This window comes from Ursus arctos, unplaced genomic scaffold (assembly GCF_023065955.2).
Source record: "Ursus arctos isolate Adak ecotype North America unplaced genomic scaffold, UrsArc2.0 scaffold_50, whole genome shotgun sequence".
Classification (NCBI taxonomy): domain Eukaryota; kingdom Metazoa; phylum Chordata; class Mammalia; order Carnivora; family Ursidae; genus Ursus; species Ursus arctos.
This window is the reverse complement of record NW_026623068.1, coordinates 101,879-121,129: the sequence shown is the minus strand read 5'-3', so window position 1 is coordinate 121,129 and position 19,251 is coordinate 101,879. Positions and strand designations below refer to the sequence as shown.

The following is a 19,251-nucleotide window of genomic DNA, read 5'->3' as shown; positions in this document are numbered from 1 at the left end:
AGTTGAGTAGTTCCAAGAGAGGCTGTCTGGCCTGCAAAGACTAAAATACTTTCTGGCCATTTACAGTAAATTTGCTAATCCCTGTATTGAGAGGTATGTGCTTGTAGAACGGGGCAGGGAAAATTTTGGCTGCCAGTCTCGTTGTCTCATGCACCTTCCCCCGGGGATGTTCCCCCAGCTGCACCAGCAGAGGCAGCGGGTCACAGGCTTTTTGCTGCCACCATCGTGGGAGCTCGTTCTGTTTGATCTCAGGGGCCCAAGACTTTGGGCAGTTGAAGGCTCCCCACTTCGGGCACCGGGCACCAGGAGGGCCCAGGAAAGCCAGTACCATCACAGAAACAGAATAAAGGGGCAGTGAACCCCTTTAAGGGACCTCAGCTGATCGGTGTCTCCCGACTTCTGTTTTCACACAACCCAAGGATCAAGGACGCAGAGGGTGGGTCTCACCTCGGGCAGCCTGTGCTGCGGTTGGCCCTGCGGGATCCTCTTCCAGTCCAAGGGCTGTGCTTCCTCACGGCGGTCCCCAGCTGCCATCCAGGAGCCGGTCCTGTCTTCGGTGTCTTTCTTGCCTCCTGTGACTCGCCAGCTTTCATTGAGTGGCGTGTCAGACAGACTCAGGGAATCCCAGAGTCGAAAGTGGAAACATGTGCTGCAGCCATTTTGCTCCTTTTCGAAAGCCCAGAAAAAAGCTGTCTGTTCCTTAGAGGCTCGAGGTGTGCCTTTTGGTAGCTTTCCCTCCCCAGTGACCCCTTAGTCAGTTCTTCTGAGGGTCAAGTAGCTGATGCATGGGGAGCGCTTTTTTTTTTTTTTTTAAAGATTTGACTTTTATTGGGGGGGGGAGGGGCAGAGGCAGAGGAAGAATCTTAAGCAGACTCCCCTCTAAGCACAGAGCCCAATACTGCGCTGGATCCCAGGACCCTGAGATCGTGGTCTGAACCGAAATCATCATTGGCCGCTCACCCGACTGAGCCAGCCAGGCGCCCCAAGGGGAAGCTCTTTATACTAAAGTCAGAAGTCCTACAGAAGATGTGGGAGTATATGCTGTCCTTCATCTGCTTTTAATTGTTCTCATTGTCTTTGGGAATTTTAGACTCTCCTTACCCTTTCCTGTCGTGGGAGTAATGTTCTGGAAGGGTGCTGTGGAGTTTCCTAGCAGAAGTTAGTTCTCGTCTGCCCTAAGCCTTTCCTCCCAGTAGCCTCAGCTAGCTCGTCCATCGCCGCGCTCTGCAGACGGGCAGGCATGTGTGGCAGCTCTGAGAGTGAACGGTTGAGGTGGGTGAGCCTGTCTCTTCTGATACATCACGAAGCGGTCCTTTACTCTCTCCTCCTGTGTCCCTCTGTCACCCTCCCTCTCCCCCAAACCAGACCCTCTGATTTTTCCACTAGGTTGGGGGGTAGCTGGACCTATGGTCCTAACACTTAACCCATAGGGATCACCTCCTACTAGAAAATGCTTGCTTGTGATTTCTGACCCCATCATGCCAACCCCTAAGACAGCGACCCTCCCCCATCCCTGCTTCCCATCGCTCCTGACTGTCTACATAGGTGAGTTAATATACATACTACATACTACCGTCTACATACACGGTGCTCTTCCCTGCGCAGTTGTTCACATCAGAAACAGGGGTATCATCCTGACCCCCGCTTTTCCTTTGGCCCAGCCTGCACCGGCGACACCACCACCTGATTCTGGACACCGGCATCTGTGTTTCTCTTTGTCTTTCCCCTTTGACCAACTGGTTCTGTATTTCTGGAATAGAAGTAAGGTGGACACGAGGGTGTTAAAAGCATGCATGGCGGGGGGGATGCCGAACAGTCAGCAGGTTGTGGAGCGCCTTGTTTCTTGCCAGGCCTCAGGGGTGTGAGGAGCTGTTGCAGGTTCATGCAGTGTGTGGTTGAAACAGGCCAGAAAGGGGTGTCCTTGCAGTTGGTGAGCTGAGGAGAGAATGCGTTCGAGAATCCTCCTCAGGGCTGAGTGAGTGAGTGCACATGACAGAGATGGAGAGAATGTGCTAGGAGCCCAGAGGGTGACCAGGCTGGGGAGGCAGGTAGTGGAGCAGGGCCGTTAGTGTGTCTCTCTATGTGTGTGTGTGTGTGTGTGTCGTTCTCTGTGAGTCTCTGCGTGTGTGTGTCTGTGTCTCTGTGTTTGTGTCTTTGTGTCTCTGCCTCTCTGTGTGTCTGTGTGTAGGGGTCTGTGTGTCTACATGTCTGTATTTTGTATCTCTGTTTCTCTGTGTCTGTCTCTTCTGTCTGTGTGCCGCTGTGTGTGGGTCTTTGCGTCTCTGTGCGTATGACTGTCTTTGTCTAACTCAGTGTGTATGTTTGTGTGTGTGTGTCTCTGTGTGTGGCTTTCACACTCTCTACTGCAGCCCACAGTAAAAATACATGTACAGCCCAGGCCAGGCCCCACATCTGTGTACCCGTGTCAGTAAATCAAAGGCACACCCTTGGCGCTTACTAGCGCAGGTCCTGCTGTGCGTGTGGCTTGTATATTTATTTCCTCATGAGTCCTCACAACCCCGTGAGGTGCAGTCAATTTCTCTACTGTGCACACGAGGAAAGCTTGGCCCAGGGAGTTTAGTGACTTGCAGCGCCTCACAGCAGACACGTGGTGGATGGGATCTGACCCCCATTCCCTGGCTGCAGACGCCTGCCCTTTCCCACCCACCGTAGGCGACTCTCACAGAAAAACGTAAATGTACCACAAGACAGTGCTCGCCCTCACTGACGGGGATGCTTTGTGATGTTTGCTGTTGTATCCTATTTGATCCCGCACATGCTGGCCCCGACCCCTCCCCCGCAAACACACAATTGTTTCCTGACCCTCTCTAATCTGTCTCAGTCTGCTTTTTGGAAAATCTGTTAGCTCCTACTTCCCCAGCGCCTCTCAGTGCCTCCCCACCTCCATGCCAGTGGCTGCTCCCCCAGTTCAGGCTCCCTGTGACTTCTTCCCTGGACCTTCTTCCTGGACGGCTCTGAGAATCTCCTAACATTTGTCCTCTATCCATTCTCCACACAGAGACCAAAGTCACCTGAAAAGTACCTTTCTGACCATATCATTCCTGATTTAAATCCCTGAAATAGCCCGTTGCTGTTTGGGGCTTAGTACTCGGTACATGAAGATGGTCAGTAAATGTATGCGGGAATACAGAATTAGCAAACTTGCTGTGTATTTTTCCTCAGGATGAAGATCTCCCATGAAAATATTTTTGAGGTCGACTTTGCAGTGATTGTCACGAGAAAGCTGCCCAGCATCCAGTAAGTGTGGCTTGGACCAGAGGACAGAGCCGGGCAGAGTCAGAGGCAGCGGTCGGGAGGGGGCCGGATGCATGCTGGAGACCTCATTTTAGGGGGCCCTCCCCTTGGACCCCCTCCCTGCTTTCTTGCTGGCCCCGGGACCTCATTCCAACCTGTCGAGCAGTCTTCCACATGCAATACACTCTCCCTTGTGACTGTTCTGTCCATGAACGTCATTTCTCTGAACCTTGAAATGACCTACACTAGTTTCATGATCTGAAATGTTCTGTGTATTTTGTCTACTTCGTTATCTCCAGGGCATAGCGAGGTGCCCAGCCCAGAGCAGATGCGTCGTCAATATTGTTTGAGCGAATGAATGGGAGGCTGAACTTAGTCATTTACAGTCTGTGAGATATTCCGGGGGCCACGCTGACCAGGTTTTAAGGAGTTTGCAGAGTTGTAGAGGGCGAGTTTGTGAATCCTGCTGGGAGCTTTTGTAGCACCGTGTGCAATGCTTCCCATGCATCATCTCACTCAGTGCTCAGAGCAGCCTCGTGAATTCTGGTGGGGAAACCGAGGCACAAAGCAGTGAAGCGAATTTCCATCTCGGCACCTGTGAAGGAAGGGGCGGAGCTGAGATTTAAGCCCTGGCCTCAAGCCCGAGGGTTTGGAAGGGAACTCCCTTCCTTCTTTTTAAATGAGTGATTTCAATAAAATGCCAAGAATTGCCTTTAAAAAAAATTTTGGTGAGCATAAAAGTTTCAGCTTGTCCTTCAAGGATGTCTAATTCTCATCATCTGGAAATAGTTTTCAAGTATGAGGTTGATCTAGTTTACCCTATGAAAACAAGGTTTTCACCCTTTCCAAATACAGGATTCCGTTACAGAAAATATGCTGATCGGTTGCCGTCTGGCATCTGAGGCTGTGCCTCTGCAGACGACGTCCTAGCCTGTTGGGACCCCGAGTGAACTAAGAGGAAGCGGGCTCTCACTCAAGCCCAGAGGTGCTTCTGGGCTGAAAAACGCATTGGCCTTTGTGTATGGTTGTTGTGATGGAGGATTCGGCTCTCTGAGGTCTGATTTTTTGCATATCGTGGAGGAGGGAGTCATCGCATCAACGTTACTGACTTCAAGTCTGAATAGGAGTCCTTTTTTCAGTGAACTGTGAGCGGTGAGCACTGTGTTAAAGATTTTGTTTGAGAAGAGGCAGAAAACTGGAGACGACTTGGAAAACCTGGAACATCGGGAAAATCCTTGCTGACGTATCCTGAGCGATTTCTGAGTGTTCAGTATTTCATGATGAGATTGTGAGTGGGCATCCGATTCGGAGTGTCCTGCTTAGTGACCTCGCCAGAGCCCCGATCCACTGAAGTGTGAGTGCGTGTGCCGAGGGCCAGACGTCAGGAAGCAGAAGGCCCTGTGGAGTGAGTGGCCCTTGCTTTGAACAGGAGCAGGATGTATTTGCCGTTCCTGGAGTGGGTGTTTGCGGTTCTGCTGAAACTGAGCTCCTTGACTCATTTCTCTCTTTCCCATCTTCCCACAGAGTCAAGCCTTTCTTATCACAACCCATTACAGAACTACATTCGGAGGACCCACTTCAAATCGGCAAGTACCCTTAACCTACGTGGTACGATGTGCACTACAGAACGCTCTTTGCTTTTTTCCCCTTTTCCTTTTAAAAGGGGTGTGTGTTTGTGTCTGTGTGTGTGTGTCTGTCTGTCTGTCTGTCTGCACCTGCGAGTGAGCACTTGCGATGTCACGCAGAGTGTACTTCTGCTGATACGTTTACACTGCATCGCATTTACCGTGAAGGAATTTAAAACAGATGTCCATAGGTCCCCGTTCTTCAATCTTTACAAAATGGGTTTCAGTGATTTACAACCAGTGCAAAATAGATTTTTTCCTGAAAATCTCTGTTTCCAGCTTTCCTTGGGAACATCCAATCTGGCAGCATCAGACCCTAAGTCCTAGGTGGCTGCTTCATGGAGGGGGGCTGTCATCCTCCAGTCCCCCCGCACTGCTCCCCGCTGTCTTGTACCTGACCTGCTCCACCTGTTATATCACCTCCTCGGCCCCTGTGCTCCGGGTTTCCCCTCACGTTTTAAGTATGAGTGTTTCCAGCAACTCCCTGCTCACCTCTAAGCCTTTCAGTCCAAGGTAAACCTCTTCCAGAATGTTCCATCGTTTTCAGTCTGTGTCTGGCAGAGTATTCAGGGGGCTTACTAATAATTCAGGTCAGAGGACATGCCCAGAGAGGATGGCCTTCTGGGATGGTGGACACAGATAACACAGGAAACATGAGACAGCGAGACAGGCCTCTGTGCAACCACAGTGCCACAGTCATGCTCCTGGTGAAGAGACTCCCAGAAAGAACATCTCCCCCATCCTTCGTTTCCCTCCTACAGATTATAAGTAGAACCTGTGCAGGCTGTGCCATGTGCTGGCCTGGCTGTTTTCTCCACACTGTCGCTATCATAACTTTCTGTATATTTGGTGAATACTTGTGTCGGAATGATGAAGGAGCTAACGCTTTGCATTACCTTTGATCCATCGATGCAGAAATGTATGAAGTAGAAAGTAAAGACCCTGCATAATCTCTCCCCCCACCAAGATAACCAGTGTTCAGAGTGTTTTCTCCTATGGATGAACAGTACACCTAGAGACGGATAAATATCACACATGAAAACACAAATACAGTCCAGTGCCTGGCACCTAGAAGGGTCAGTAAGTTTTTGCTGAAAGACTGTACATACACATTGAATAAATACATAGGTTGTAGTTCAATATATATCTGTTGAATGAGTGAATCTACATTTCTCAAAATAAATAGATTTATGTATAATTTTAATAAAGCGAATAATTGACACGTCCTGTTTTGTAACTATTCTGGATCCTAGTAACTCATGGCTGTGCTTCTATTGTCATTTATAGCTCTGCCTCATTATTTCTGATGGCTTTCTAGTTCTCCTTTGCATGGAAATTCCTTTTTACTTAATGTATTCAATACTGATGGTCCTTTAGATAGCTGCATTTTATATGGTTTTCTATTAAATAGTGTTGTAGAAAGCACAGGTACACGTGCGTATGTGCAGGAATTGCTGGCTCAAGGAATTGCCCCTTATGAATTCTAATAGCCACTGCCAAACTGTTCTTCAAGATCCTCTTTACTAATTTGTATTTTCACAAGAGTAGATGACGGTTCTCTTTCCCTACAAAAGACACGATGTAATACTTAGTGTATTCTGACCAGCACTCCTTCTCCCCTGCTGGTAACAGCACCCAGTGTTCTCTGGGGGACCAGTACTCCCCCATTGCCATTCCCTGTGGTTTGGGTGGGGCTGACTCCATTTGCATTTCCAGGGCATGGCATGGGACCCAGCCAGACATCTTCAGAGTCTGTCCTGGGGCTCTAGCCACAGTGAAAAGTAGTCTATGTCCCTCTGGGACTTGAACTGAGGAGGGAGGAAACCTGGGTGGGGCAGGGGTGTCTCCTTGTGGACACAGCCTGTCTAGAGAGTGGATCCCCTGGATCCAGCCCTGGCTGCAGCCATAGTCCTTTTGGACTCTGGGTCACATATGAGCCAGTAAAGTTCCCATCTTGGCTTAGGGCAATTCGAGTTGGGTTCTCTTACAAGGAAAAGAGACCTAATCAATAGGAGAGAACATTGAAAGTCGTGCTTACAGATGGGAGGAAAGGCTCTGCTCCAATTTCCTTCTGGTCTGTTTGTTTGGTTTTGGTACCTCTGTCCATTCACTCAGAGTGGAGTGTTGCTCACTGTATTAGCTGTCCCTCTCTAAACACTTGTCTCATGGTCTATAATTATTTCTTGCTTGTCTGTCTCTTCCACAGATCTATTGAGCCCCTTCAGGGCAGAAACTGGGTTGTGTTCACTTGTGATTCTTTAATACCTTGAACAGTACACAGTGTGGCCTCCATAAGTGCCCCTTGATGAATCAGCCATCCTAATTCTCTTCTTTGGGACCCCCCTGTCATGAGACCACCACATAGCCTCATGTCTGTGATACACAAACCATCTTCTGAAACACACTCATCCTCCCATTGTAAACACATCACATCATGAGAACTCCCTCCTTGCAGCCATTCCTCATTCTCCCCCATGTTCGTCCCATGGAACCTTAGTGTGCGGTTGCTGACAAGGTCCTTGTTCTTGGGAAGACAACATGGCCTTTTATGAATGGATAGCACACACGATGGGCATGCCATTCACACACACGACTTCACTCATGGGCGAAGGGGACCTACGCTTTCTAGCCTTCCTCTTGAGTGCAATGCACCCAGAATCCCACTTCTGATGTCTGTCAGTAACACGATAACACAGAATCACAATTCTAGGCTCTCTCCTGCCTCCGTGTTTCCTCCCGAGGCCTTGACAATGACCGGAGTGGAAGGAATACAGATATGTCGAGGAAATCGACAGCAGTGAAGCAAAAGCTTCCCCAGAAAAACAGTTTTGACTTTGGGAGCATAACTGCCACACCCTTCATAGCTCTGTAATAGCCTCGGCTTCCACTGGCATCGAGCAATAAAGATTTTCAAACAGAGTCAAAGGTCAGGGCCAGAATTACAGTCCCAGTGTGAATCACCACTGACTCTATCCAGTTTTCATTTTCCCATACTTGGGCTCACACCGCCAGGGCGGTCTGGTAGGAACTAGATTTACACTGGATTTGATAGTCTTTGTGGAGTTTCTACCCTGTGCTAGGCACCACAGCAGACCCTGGGAGATGAAAGAGAAAGACAGCAAGGGCTCTCAAGGCATTTTGTTTACTGGGGAACAATAACAAGTAAAGAGGCCACTGCATCATAGAAAACCAGGTGCTGTGTGGACTTAGGAACGTTCCCCGGGATGGGGCCATCCATTCTCTGTCGGAGCATCAGGGAAGGCCTTTTAGAGGCAGACACCTTGGCCTGGAGAGCTGAAGAATGAGTAGGAGGCAGCTGCAGGGCTGGTGTGGTGAAAGGAACTCTGGAGAATCTCAGGTAGAGGCTAAGAGGTAAGAATGCTCGGCCTGCTCCATAAACTAGAAGTGGGGCACGTATGGCCAGAATCCAGGTGTGAAGAGAGAAGCTGCTACAGAGGAAGCTGGGGCCAAAGAGGGGCCGACTGGCTTGGTAGCTTGAAAAGGCCCAGAACTGGGGCCCCTGGGTGGCTGAGTTGGTGAAGGCTCTGCCTTCGGCTCAGGTCATGATCCCAGGGTCCTGGGATAGGGCCCCAGGTCAGGCTGCGTGCTCAGTGGGGAGCCTGCTTCCTCCTCTCCCCCTGCAGCTCCCCCTGCTTGTGCTCTTTCTCTGTTAAATAAAATAAATAAATAAATAAATAAATAAATAAATAAATACCTCAGAACTTTGCACAAAAAAAGCAAACACCCCTTTCCTGATACAGTATATAAAGAGGCCAGAATGACAACATGACAAATCAGTCTTGACAGTCATTGAATATTGATTTTACAAGGCATGTTACTAAGAATGCAAAGGGAGGCAGGGGTAAGAAAGCTCACAAGGAATTATCTTAGGATTCATTTACAGATTCTCTGTTGAATCATTGGCCCCCACTCCTGAAGAGGGAGCAGAAGGACAAAGCACAGGCTGATACCCTGTGACATTCCTCCAGGAAACTTCCAACTATCTTAATGTTAATACCTTGCTAGAAGGGAAAACAACCTTAACCTGACAATGGCAAGGTCTCCAGTATCCTCTTTAGCGTAGGAAAGTTCTTTTGAAGCCCTCCCTTTTCTTTCCCTCTCCCAGCTCCCAAGTATGTAATCAGTTGCCCCCACAACCCCATTACAGCAGCTCTTTCTGCCCAGGGATCCTGTCCCAGTGCTTTAAGAAAACCAGCATTTTGCCCTAAAGACGTCTCAAGAATTCTTTCTCGGGCGTTGGCTCGAGATCTCAGCCCACCAAACCTCACCTGCCTTCCAAAACTACATCACTACTATCCTGTCTACCTCCCGCTGGGCATTATTTCTATCATTTCCTACAAATGACAGAAAAGTAGGCAGCACTAGGCTTAGGGCACAGGCATCAACTCTGGTAACAGGATAAATGCACACTAAGGTAATAGGGTGGGGTAGCAACAAAGTTAAACAACAAAACTAAGCCACTAAGCAAAAAGTTATGGTGGGGTGGGGGGGACCCAAACCTTAAACAAGGAAATTGAAGAAATGGGAGGGGAAGTCAAAGTATTTTGGTACAGACACACACACACGGAACTATCCGCACGTGTTCTGGCCAAGTCAAACTCCCCCTTTGACCCAACTTTTGGAAAAAAAAGAAGCAAGAGCTGTGGAAGACTCACACCTTCATGTCTCTGCCCAGCAAAAACAGTCACTAGGTCCAGTACAGCTAACTGCCCTAAAAGACCTTGAAAGATGTGTCCCAGATACCTGGGCACATGACAGTCACCTCCAGGACCTCTCAAAACCACCAGTGGTTCCTGTTCCAACAGCCTGGTGGTCTGCAAACCCTGGTGTCTTCTGTCATTTCATAATGGAGAATGTTTCCTGTCAAGCATGAAAACAGTCCCCAAGAAACCTGGAGAAGGATCTGCTTCCAAATCCAAAGGGAGAAAGGCTTTTTAAAAAGCTATTAAAGAGCTAAACTAAAAGTCGGCCCAAGGCGTTTCCACAATTCTTTCCACCCAGTTCCCAATTTGTCAATATCAAAAACTTGGGCAGTCGGGTCCACAGGGGCCCGGGTTTGGGAACAGCAACACCTGTACAGCCCCTGCATGGACCACCGAAACTCCCTGGGCGCATCCGATGGGCTCTGATCATCCCTTCCTTATTTACTGCCATCAGGCACTTGGACGTGGAGGGTCCGCAGCAGCAGGGCGAACCTGAAAGGCTGAGGACGCCACCCCCAGAGCACAGCGTCCGCCTGGCCTCAGGCACAAGGGTTACCTGAGTTTTCACCCGGGGCCAACCCCGGGGGAGGTCAGGGGAAGGCCGGGGGAGGTCAGGGGAAGGCTCGGGTCCACTCCCTCCTGGGCGATGCTCTGCGGGCCTGGACAATGGGCGGCGGGATGACGACCCACCCCGCTGCTCCCCGGGGGCTCTGGCGCTGGCCCAGAGCTGGGCTCCAGGTCGCGACGTGGCGCAGCCCGGTCCCAGATCCCGCGTGCTGCAAGGCATCGAGCGCGCGGCCCAGAAAACAGCCGGCCCTGCCGAGGCGGCCAGGCCAGCGTCCCCAATCGGCTCATCCCGTGCCAACCCAGATCGGCGCACTCGCCTACCCGCGGTCTAGCTGGCCCCTGCTTCATGCAGTTGGATTGCTTCTTCCTGGTGGAGGCGGCTGACCAAGGGGCTTGGGCAGGGCAGCTTGGGAACCGCTCAGAGGGCTGCATCACCTCAGGGCCCAGGCGGCTGTGGAGCTGTTCCTGGACGGGAGCCCCGCCCTCTCTGCCTCTCATCCAGTGGCACCGCCCACCGGGGGGGCCTTGTGGGACCAGGCAAGGGGTGTGGTTCCCAGCCCCTCCTCCACCCAAGGCCTGAACCCCAGGCCTCTCTGTGAGATGCCAGGAGCCCCCTATCCAGCACGGTCTTCGCCACCGCCCGCGACCCCCTCCCCGGTCTAGGCCGCACACCTGCGGGAGGCAGTTGATGGGTCACAGCGCTCCCGGCCGCCAGTGAACCAGCAAACCCAGGAGTGGGACTCACTGTCCCCGCAGGCTAACGAGGCAGGGAGGGACAGGTCACTCTGGAGCCTCTGGAGGTTGGAAATGCCCAAAGTCTCTTGAGGGCCATGCCTTACACGTGTGTAGACATTTGTCAAATGCACCTAGGACCTTCACTCCTAGGTGGATGGGTGCGTGGGACTGTGTACCTTTCACCTCCATTAAAAAGATTCGGTTGCGTGGAAAGCACACGCCAAAGGAGTTTGTGTACTGTGATACCACTTAGGGGGAAAGTCGAGGGCCAAGTGCATTTTGTGTGGGCAGGCACCTGGGGGCGGTGAGGCAGGAGCATGCACTTGGGACCCGCCCAGGACCGCCATGAAAGCGGGGGAAGAAGCGGAAGGGGCCCAGCCCTGGCGTGAGAAGTCGTGGGGATGAGCGGCTGGGACCGGGACCAGTGGCCAAAGACGGCCTTGGGAAAGACCAAGGCCTTGGCCTTTCCTAAGGACCTGGTCTGCAGAGGGGAGGGGGGCCGGGCCCACGCAAGCGTTGCCTAGAAACGCTTATTGTCTTGGGATTCTTAGGCTCGCGCAGGCAGGGGTTCTGGGACACTTGGCGGGGTAGTCCGACTGCACTGGACGCTTTTTCACAGCGGACCAGGACAGTTTTATGACCCGCAGAGATGTTGCCTTGGGTTGGTGGCCTGGGCTCTGGCCTAGACCATTCCCCAGGGGAAGTGGATGGCAGAGAGCCTTGCTTCACCAGCCACGTTGATTTCACCGGGCACGTGGGAAAGGGAACTTCCACTGGCGAGGAGATGGACTTCGCCGACCTCATCACATCACAGGCACAAATCAACAGACTCCTGAAGGACATCGAAACACTGGAGGCTGAGGTTAGTCACTGGAGGCGTTTGTCTCAGTCGTCATCAAAGATACTAGACTCCAGTGAAATTTGGAAACTGAAGACCACCATCAGGGACCTAGAACAACAACGGATGAAGAAGCTAGACGAACACCAACTTGAAGTATCGGTATTACAGAGTCTCCACAAGAAGCAACTGGCCGACGTCATTGAGAGGCACCGCCAACAACTACGTGAGTATGAGCAAAGGGAAAGTGAGCTTGGACGGGTGGAGCAACAACTTGCAGAGATGGAGCGGCTGAACGACAATCTGAACAACGTTGCTTCTGATGTCAGAGCAGAAAACCAGAAGTTGGTTTTGGCACTCCAAGATGTAAGACACCAGCTGGAAGAATCGATTCTCCGTAACAACGAGGAGTGTCTGGAAAACAACATTGCTGTGAGGGCTTTAAAGATCGAAAAAGGGCGGTTAGTAGCGAAATTGTGTCGGACTGAGAAGAAGGCGTTGGAAGAGAAGAGGAAGTACAAGCAAACCATCAAGAAATTGTTACCTTTAGAGCATGCACGTTTGATCCGACTCATGCAAGAGAAAGACCTGGAACTATTCCACCTCCAAAAGAAGATCGAGCAGATGGACGCCGACCACAGAGAAACCAAGGACATGCTGTCCTCTGCTTTGGAGGAGCAGAAGCAATTGACACAGGTCATTAAAGAAAAAGCCTCAAGAAGCAATGACCTTTTAGAGCAAACCGTGGAGGACAAAGACATGCGTCTCACCTCCGTGACCGCCGAAAATCATCATCTGAAAGAAGAACTGGAGCGCCTGAGACAACAGAGTCGCCCTGTACCTGACCCTAAAATCCTCGAACTGGAGTGTGAAGTCTTCCAACTGAACGAGTTAAAAGATGACCTCGAGGAGGAAGTAAAGGAACAACAGAAGATCATTCACAACCAGCAGCAGGGGAAGATAAGACTGCTTCAGTCTCTACAGGAGCAGAAGCAGAAAGTGGACCATCTTCAATCCCAGCAGGAGCAGCTGCATATTGAACGCGCTCAGCTCCTTGCAGCGAAAGACCAGGAGATTCAGAATTTGCAAGACACATTAGGCCAAATGAAAGCCCAGCTGCCTGACAAAAGCCAGCACATTGCAGCAGAGCACTGTGACGACGTTCAAGTCACAAGCAGTCAGCCTCTTCCTAGAGAGAACGGAAGTGAGAAGCTTGATCCATCTAAAGGCGAAACTCAAAGACCAGTCCAAGGAATAAAAGAGCAAGAAGTGGAGATGAAGCTTCTAACTGAACAGAACATCCGATTGACCGAACACATCGATCGGGTGTCCAAAGAGGAGATTGGTAAACTAACTCAGATTATCCAGCAGAAGGATTTGGAGATCGAGGGTCTTTCCAGCAGAATCTCTGCAGCTTCTCAGCGCCAGCGCGTGGACGTGGAGCGACTTCAGCAGCAATTGCAAGAGTGTGCTTCGAAAAGCGACCAAGTGTTGGCTGTCTTAAATGAGAAAACGAGGGAGAATAGCCATCTGACAAGGGAGTATCAGAAAATGACAGAGAGACTTGCTGCCAAAGAAGCAGAGCTCCAGAGGATGCAAGAGGAAAATCGGAAACTGTCCCCGAGAATTGAATGTAGTGGTCAGGAGATGTTTAGAGAAACGATTCAGAATTTATCACACATTATTCGAGAAAAAGACCTCGAAGTGGATGCCTTAAGTCAGAAATGTCAGACTTTATTGACCATCCTGCAGACCTCCAGCACTGGTGATGAGGTTCGCGGCGTTCACATCGATCAGTTCAAGGAGCTTCTGCGGGAACGGGACACGTTCAAACAGCGAGTGAAGATCATGGAAGAGTGGAAAGAGCAGGTGATGACCACGGTCCAAAACATGAAGCAGGAGTCACCCCAGCTTCAGAGCGATCTTCGCCAGCTCCAGGCGCAGGCTTGCCCTGGCAGCGAGGAGGATTCCAAACTGCAGGCGACCTCTATGGACCTGATCCAGACTTACAGAGGCAAGGAAATAACCTTAGAACACTTAGAGAAGGACCTGGCACGAATTCAGCTCAGCATCGGGGAGAATTGCCACGCCAAGGATCTCCTTTTAGGGAAACTGGATGCGATTTTCCTGCAGCCCTCCCCCGACTCCTCAGAGCCAGCTGACTCTCTGAAGGCCGTGACATCTGACGTAGTGAGCCAGTCTTCTCAGTTGCGCCAAGAGGAGGTAGAAGAGCTAAGAAAATCAATGCAAGAAAAAGATACAATGATTCGAACCCTCCAGGAAGAGAAGCAGAGATGGATGGATTCCGTGTCGGCCGCGTCCCCAGGAGAAGGCAAACAACAGGAACACGGGGATTCCGACATGGAGCCGCTGAAGGAGAAACAGGCCGTTCTGCAGAACTTCATTCCGGATCAAGAGCTCCGACTGCAAGCGAAAAGTGAGGAATTGCTTTCTTTGCAGGAGAAGTTCAGTAGCCAAGTGAGTGAAAATGACCTTTTGAGGCAGGCAGTCACCGATTTGAAGGAGAGACTAGCAGATTTTGAAACGGATGTGTGTCAACTGAAAGAGGAAAATGCAAAGCTCGTGGAAACGTGTAGAGAAAAGGAAATGGAAAATCAGGCCTTGCAAGAGACCAACAGGCGGCTTTCCATGCTGCCGAAAGAGGAGGAATCCCAGTCCGCTGCGGTGGAAGAGAAGGCACTTGCTTTGGAGCAAGTATTGCGAGGGAAAGAAGAGGGCGAGACCGGGGAAGCGAAGCGGCTCGTCGATGCAGTTGCATCCGTGCAGGACCAGACAGTTGTGTGTCCACAGGAGAGGGAGGAAGTCCTGCTGGCACTGACACAGAAACAAATGGAAACCTGTGCCCTCCAGAAGGAGGTGCACCATTTACGGGAGAGAGAATCACGCCTCACCCAGGAGCTGGAGAGACGGCGTCACGTCGCTTCAGAAGCCGAAGATTCTCGTCGCCGCGAAGCTTTGGTCTCAGAAGGCAAAGTGGCTCAACTCAGAGAGGAAGTGACGGTCTTGCAGGGAAAGCTCGTTTTGTCTTCCACGGCCTTGGAAAACGCGAGCCATCGAGCCAGTGTGCAGGTGCAGTCGCTGCGGGAGCAATTGCACGTGGTCACCCAGCAGAAAGAGGAAGCCGCCTTCCAGCTTGCAGCCTCCCAGGAGGAAGGGAGGCAGTACGGTCACGTTCTAGCCGCCCTCAAGCTGGAACTCGCCGAGTGGATGGAAAAGGCAGACAGCCTAGAAGGGAAACTGAAGTCATTGCAGGGACGCTTCCAGAAAGCAAAGGCTGACTTGGGTCTGAAGGAAGACCAGCTCCAAGAAGTCAAGAAACAGAACGAGGTCCAGCAGGAAGTCCTGGAGGACACCCAGAAGAAACTGATGGACTTAGTAAGTAAGTCCGAAGGCATGGTGGACAAAACGCTCCTGAGGAGACTCTTCGTGGGCTCTTTGCAAGCACCTGATGCCGACCGGCAGGAAGCCTTAAGGTTGATGGCAGGCACGCTGGGGATCCAAGAAGACCAGATGCGCCAGCTGTTCAGTGAAAGGCCAGGTGGGGTTACCAGCTGGGTGACTGGGGGGCCTGGATCCAGAAGCGCCCCCAACACACCTGGGAAACCAAGTCACCGAGCTATGGCCAACAATTCTTTTTCAGGACTTTTCGTCCAGTTTCTAGAAGCGGAATCACATTCAGCTTCTCCACCACCTAAACCCTCTGCTCATGACGTGAAGCCCCCAGATTCAGGAGGAAGGGGAAAAGTGGCTAAGAAACAAGGCCCACAACATCTGAACACTGCCCTAGGATCCACACCCCGAAAAAAAGATGTGAAGCCCCGCACCACAGCTGTGTCTCTCATTACCCCCCCAGGACCAGAAACGGATGGATCGGAGCACCTTCTTCTAAATGCTGTCACTGATGCTTTCCCCACATACACGCCCCAAATACTGTCACCTGCCACGAAGGTTGGAATGGCGGCCACAGGCCCCTCAAAGAAATAGACGATTCTCAAGCCGGAGAGGAGACGGCGCTTTGAAGAACGCAAGTCACTCTGTGTGTCTACCTTAGCCCAAAATGGCCTTTTGCAAAACGTAATGTATTTGCAGTTTTGCTTTCAGCTTAATAAAAATATTCTTTTATGACTTAACAAGAACAGAGGTCTTTTAATGACTGCAGAGGTATTCCCCAAACTGAAAACAGTGGTGACTTCTTATGAGAGTAGACGTTGGTGGGGTTGGAGGCTGTGGTCCAAGGATACTTCCAATATTGTTTGTAATGCTGTAATGTTTTCACAAGGAGCAGGTATCTACATATACCCTGGGTAAGGAACACATCAACTGGTTTTAATGTTCCGAACTTACCAAATACACGAACACACACACCTTGTACGAGAAACAAGGTGAACAGCATGAAAGTACAAGATGCGTACGATTTAAAAAAAAATGTAAATTTGCTTGACCCCCGCTAAGTCCCATTTCTCTCTCTTTTTTTTTTCATTTTTAATTTTTGTTCCATTGGTTTTTCTGTTGCCTAGGAAATCACTCTATGGGTAACCTGATTTCTCTCCGGCCTTTTAGAAATATATGTGTATTTGCCTATTTGGGAGTATAGTATTTTCTGACTTTTTTTTTTTTTTAAATCACTCTGCCTTAGAGATCTTCCAAAATGTGAATGAATTCCAATTTGTTCTTTAAAAGAAAACCCAGCATTTTATGGATATACCCTAAATTATTTAACTAGCTCCTATCATCAGGATTTAAGCGATTTTTATTCCAAATGTCCATGATGGACTGCCTAGTCCATTTTCTCAAAAGCCACTCCAAATCTTCATTTGCAGTTCAAGGCTAATTGCTCCATTGTATGCAGGAAACCATCCATTCAGACCTCTTTGCATTTTTACTTTAAGGTTTTACTTGTTTATTTGCCACAGAAAGTAGGGGAAGAGCACAGGCTGCAGGAGCTGCAGAGGGAGAGGGAGAAATAGGCCCGCAGCTGAGCAGGGAGCCCTATGTGGGGCTCAATCCTGGGACCCTAGGATCGTGACCCGAGCCAAAGGCAAACACGCAACCAACTGAGCCACCCAGGTGCCCCAATACTGAGTCTTAATCTGAGGTTTTCCGTCACAGTGGATTCTGCTGTCTCCATGTCAATTTCAACCCGCACTGAGACTTTTAAGGTGTAGGACAGGTGCTTCCCTAGGAAGTGAAGTTGGCACCCGAGCAAGAGTGAGAGGCGGTCGTCAAAACCAAATGTATCAATTCCATTGATGTTCACTCAGTTGATCCCATGGGAATCTCTAGGTGTCCAAGGGTAGAAGGAAGGGCTGACGTCCTCCAGCACCATGGAGTCTGGCAATGGACTGTGGACAGAGGCACCACCCCCAGCCTCAGGTAGGATAAGCAGACTTTGGCTTCAGCCTGTAGCAAGAAGGCCTTGCTAACTATATTGAGCTGGTGGGCGGTACCATGACCCACGGAATAACAGACAGCTGGATATGAAGGCTCAGAATCCGTGAGAGTCTCTATTTCCAGGAGAGCCCAGTGCCTGGCCAGCAATTGTTGCTTTCATGGTCTATAACCCAGGGCCAAGGAGGGCCGTTTCTTGCATTGGGAACCCATGGACAATTTACAGATACCATGGGTGGTCCAGGGACTCCAGAAAGTGGGAGAGGAGGTTGCTAAGGCCTTTTCACTAGGGCACTAGCAGGGGATTTTTAAAAAAGTTTATTTATGTGTTTGAGAGAGAACTTGAGCTGGCAGAGGAATCCAAAGGAGAGGGAGAAACAGGCTCCCCACTTAGTAGGGAGCCGAATGTGGGGTTCTATCTCAGGACCCCGAGATCATGACCTGAGTCAAAGGCAGACGCTTCACCAACTGAGCCACCCAGTCCCCCCTAACAGGGGATTTTAACTTGGACCGATCCTAGAGCCTTTTGTTGAGGGGAGCCCCACCCAACGTGGGCTCATTTACAAGTAACAGCATAAATGGGTTTCAGTAAAATTTATAAACAAGAAATAAGTTGTGTCCAGAACCCAAAAAATACTGAGCGATGTTTGACTCGTATGTCCTTTTTTCTTTTTAAAGATTTTACTTAGTTACCAGAGAGAAAGCGCAGAAGAGTGAGTGCACAAAGGGTGGGTGGGGCAGAGGGAGAGGGAGAAGCTGGCTTCCCAGTGAGCAGGGAGCCCTATGTGGGGCTTGTTCCCAGGATCCTGGGATCACGACCTGAACCAAGGCAGACACTTAACCCACAGAGCCACCCCAGCGCCCCTGCACTTGTATGTCCTTAACAAGTGTGTCAAACAAATGTCCTCACAGTAGGATGTCACAAAAGTGATGTCATACCTATGTTCCTGGAGAAAGATGGGTGCAGTAAGTTCCTGCCCTCAAGGATTGTGTGTGATAAGAGTGTGGTTTGGGTGCCCTGTGCATAACAAGGTAAAACATGTCGCCTTCAAATTCAAGATGTTGAAATAGGCACTGAACAGAACATATTGGCCAAATATATAATAGCAAAATATTTACCACTTTTAAATTTGTTGGTCTCCCTTGTGAGTTTTATTTTTAAAAGATCTTATTTATTTTAGAGATTGAGAGAGAGAGAGAGAGAGAGAGAGTAAAAGAGGGGGGAGGTGAGGGGCAGGGGGAGAGAGAATCCCAGGTTGATTCCACCCTGAGCACAGAGTCCAGCAAGAGGCTCAATCCTATGACTCTGATATCATGACCTGTGCCAAAAGTTTAACTGACTGTGCCACCCAGCTGCCCCTAGGCAGTCTCAGAGTTTTAATGGGACCAGGGTATATTCTAATCAGGTATGGTAAGAAAGGAAGATATAGAAATAACTGTCACAATGGAAGAAGCTCTTTAGAAACACAGATCCCAAGAAAGGAGGTCATGAGAGCCATGAAGGGCCATCCAGGGAAGCACCAGGGTCAGTCAGGAGAAAGAGGGAGTGAAGGGAAAATGTGGGCAAGAGCCTTCACTGTGGTTTCCACGGGAAGGGACAGGTGAGGCAGGGTGAGCACGTTTAAGACTGGTTAGTTGGAATAATTTCAGTGGGCCTGGGCCACAGTGGTGTCTGGAGTAGTCTGTCCCTGCCCTGGGGTGATCAGGGCAGGGGATGGTGGCCCAGAGTGTAAGAGCTTCTTAGAGGGAGTGGTTGGGGGCAAAGGCCCTGAATTGGTTGGTTTACATGTGAAAGGTGTGCTCAGAGGCAAGCTGTGGACCATCTCCAAAAATTAACTATGCCTGTCAGGGACAGTCCCTCCAAAGTCACCAAGGCCTGAGATGTCAAAGCATTAACTACAGAAGCTAGAGAATGCAGTTATTTTACTAGTATAACCATCGTTTGAACCCTCGTATTAAGTCCATGAAGGTTAGCCAACCCGCATGTCTTAGCAGACATTAAGTTAATTCAGATTGCATGGTGCACTGGGTGTTATATGCAAGTAATGAATCATGGAACTTTACATCAAAAACTGGGGATGTACTGTATGGTGACTAA

At 50.1% G+C, this 19,251-nt stretch overlaps 1 protein-coding gene across 12 annotated transcripts in view; it reads left to right on the top strand.

Moving 5' to 3' along the window:
- Positions 1 to 15,895, top strand: part of LOC125283178 (thyroid receptor-interacting protein 11-like) — a 51,501-nt gene extending 35,606 nt beyond the window's left edge. For 4 of the 12 annotated variants that reach the window (XM_057307538.1, XM_057307535.1, XM_057307531.1 and 1 more), the window contains 2 exons: positions 3,184 to 3,258; positions 4,111 to 15,895. In XM_057307538.1, coding sequence (XP_057163521.1) covers positions 11,556 to 15,749 — 4,194 coding nt within the window. In that variant the 5' untranslated portion in view covers positions 3,184 to 3,258; positions 4,111 to 11,555 and the 3' untranslated portion in view covers positions 15,750 to 15,895. Of the gene's footprint in view, positions 1 to 828; positions 1,008 to 3,183; positions 3,259 to 4,110 lie in introns of those variants that run through there. The other 8 variants (XM_048222860.2, XM_057307532.1, XM_057307534.1 and 5 more) reach the window with 6 other exon arrangements.
- The last annotated feature ends 3,356 nt before the right edge of the window (positions 15,896 to 19,251 follow it).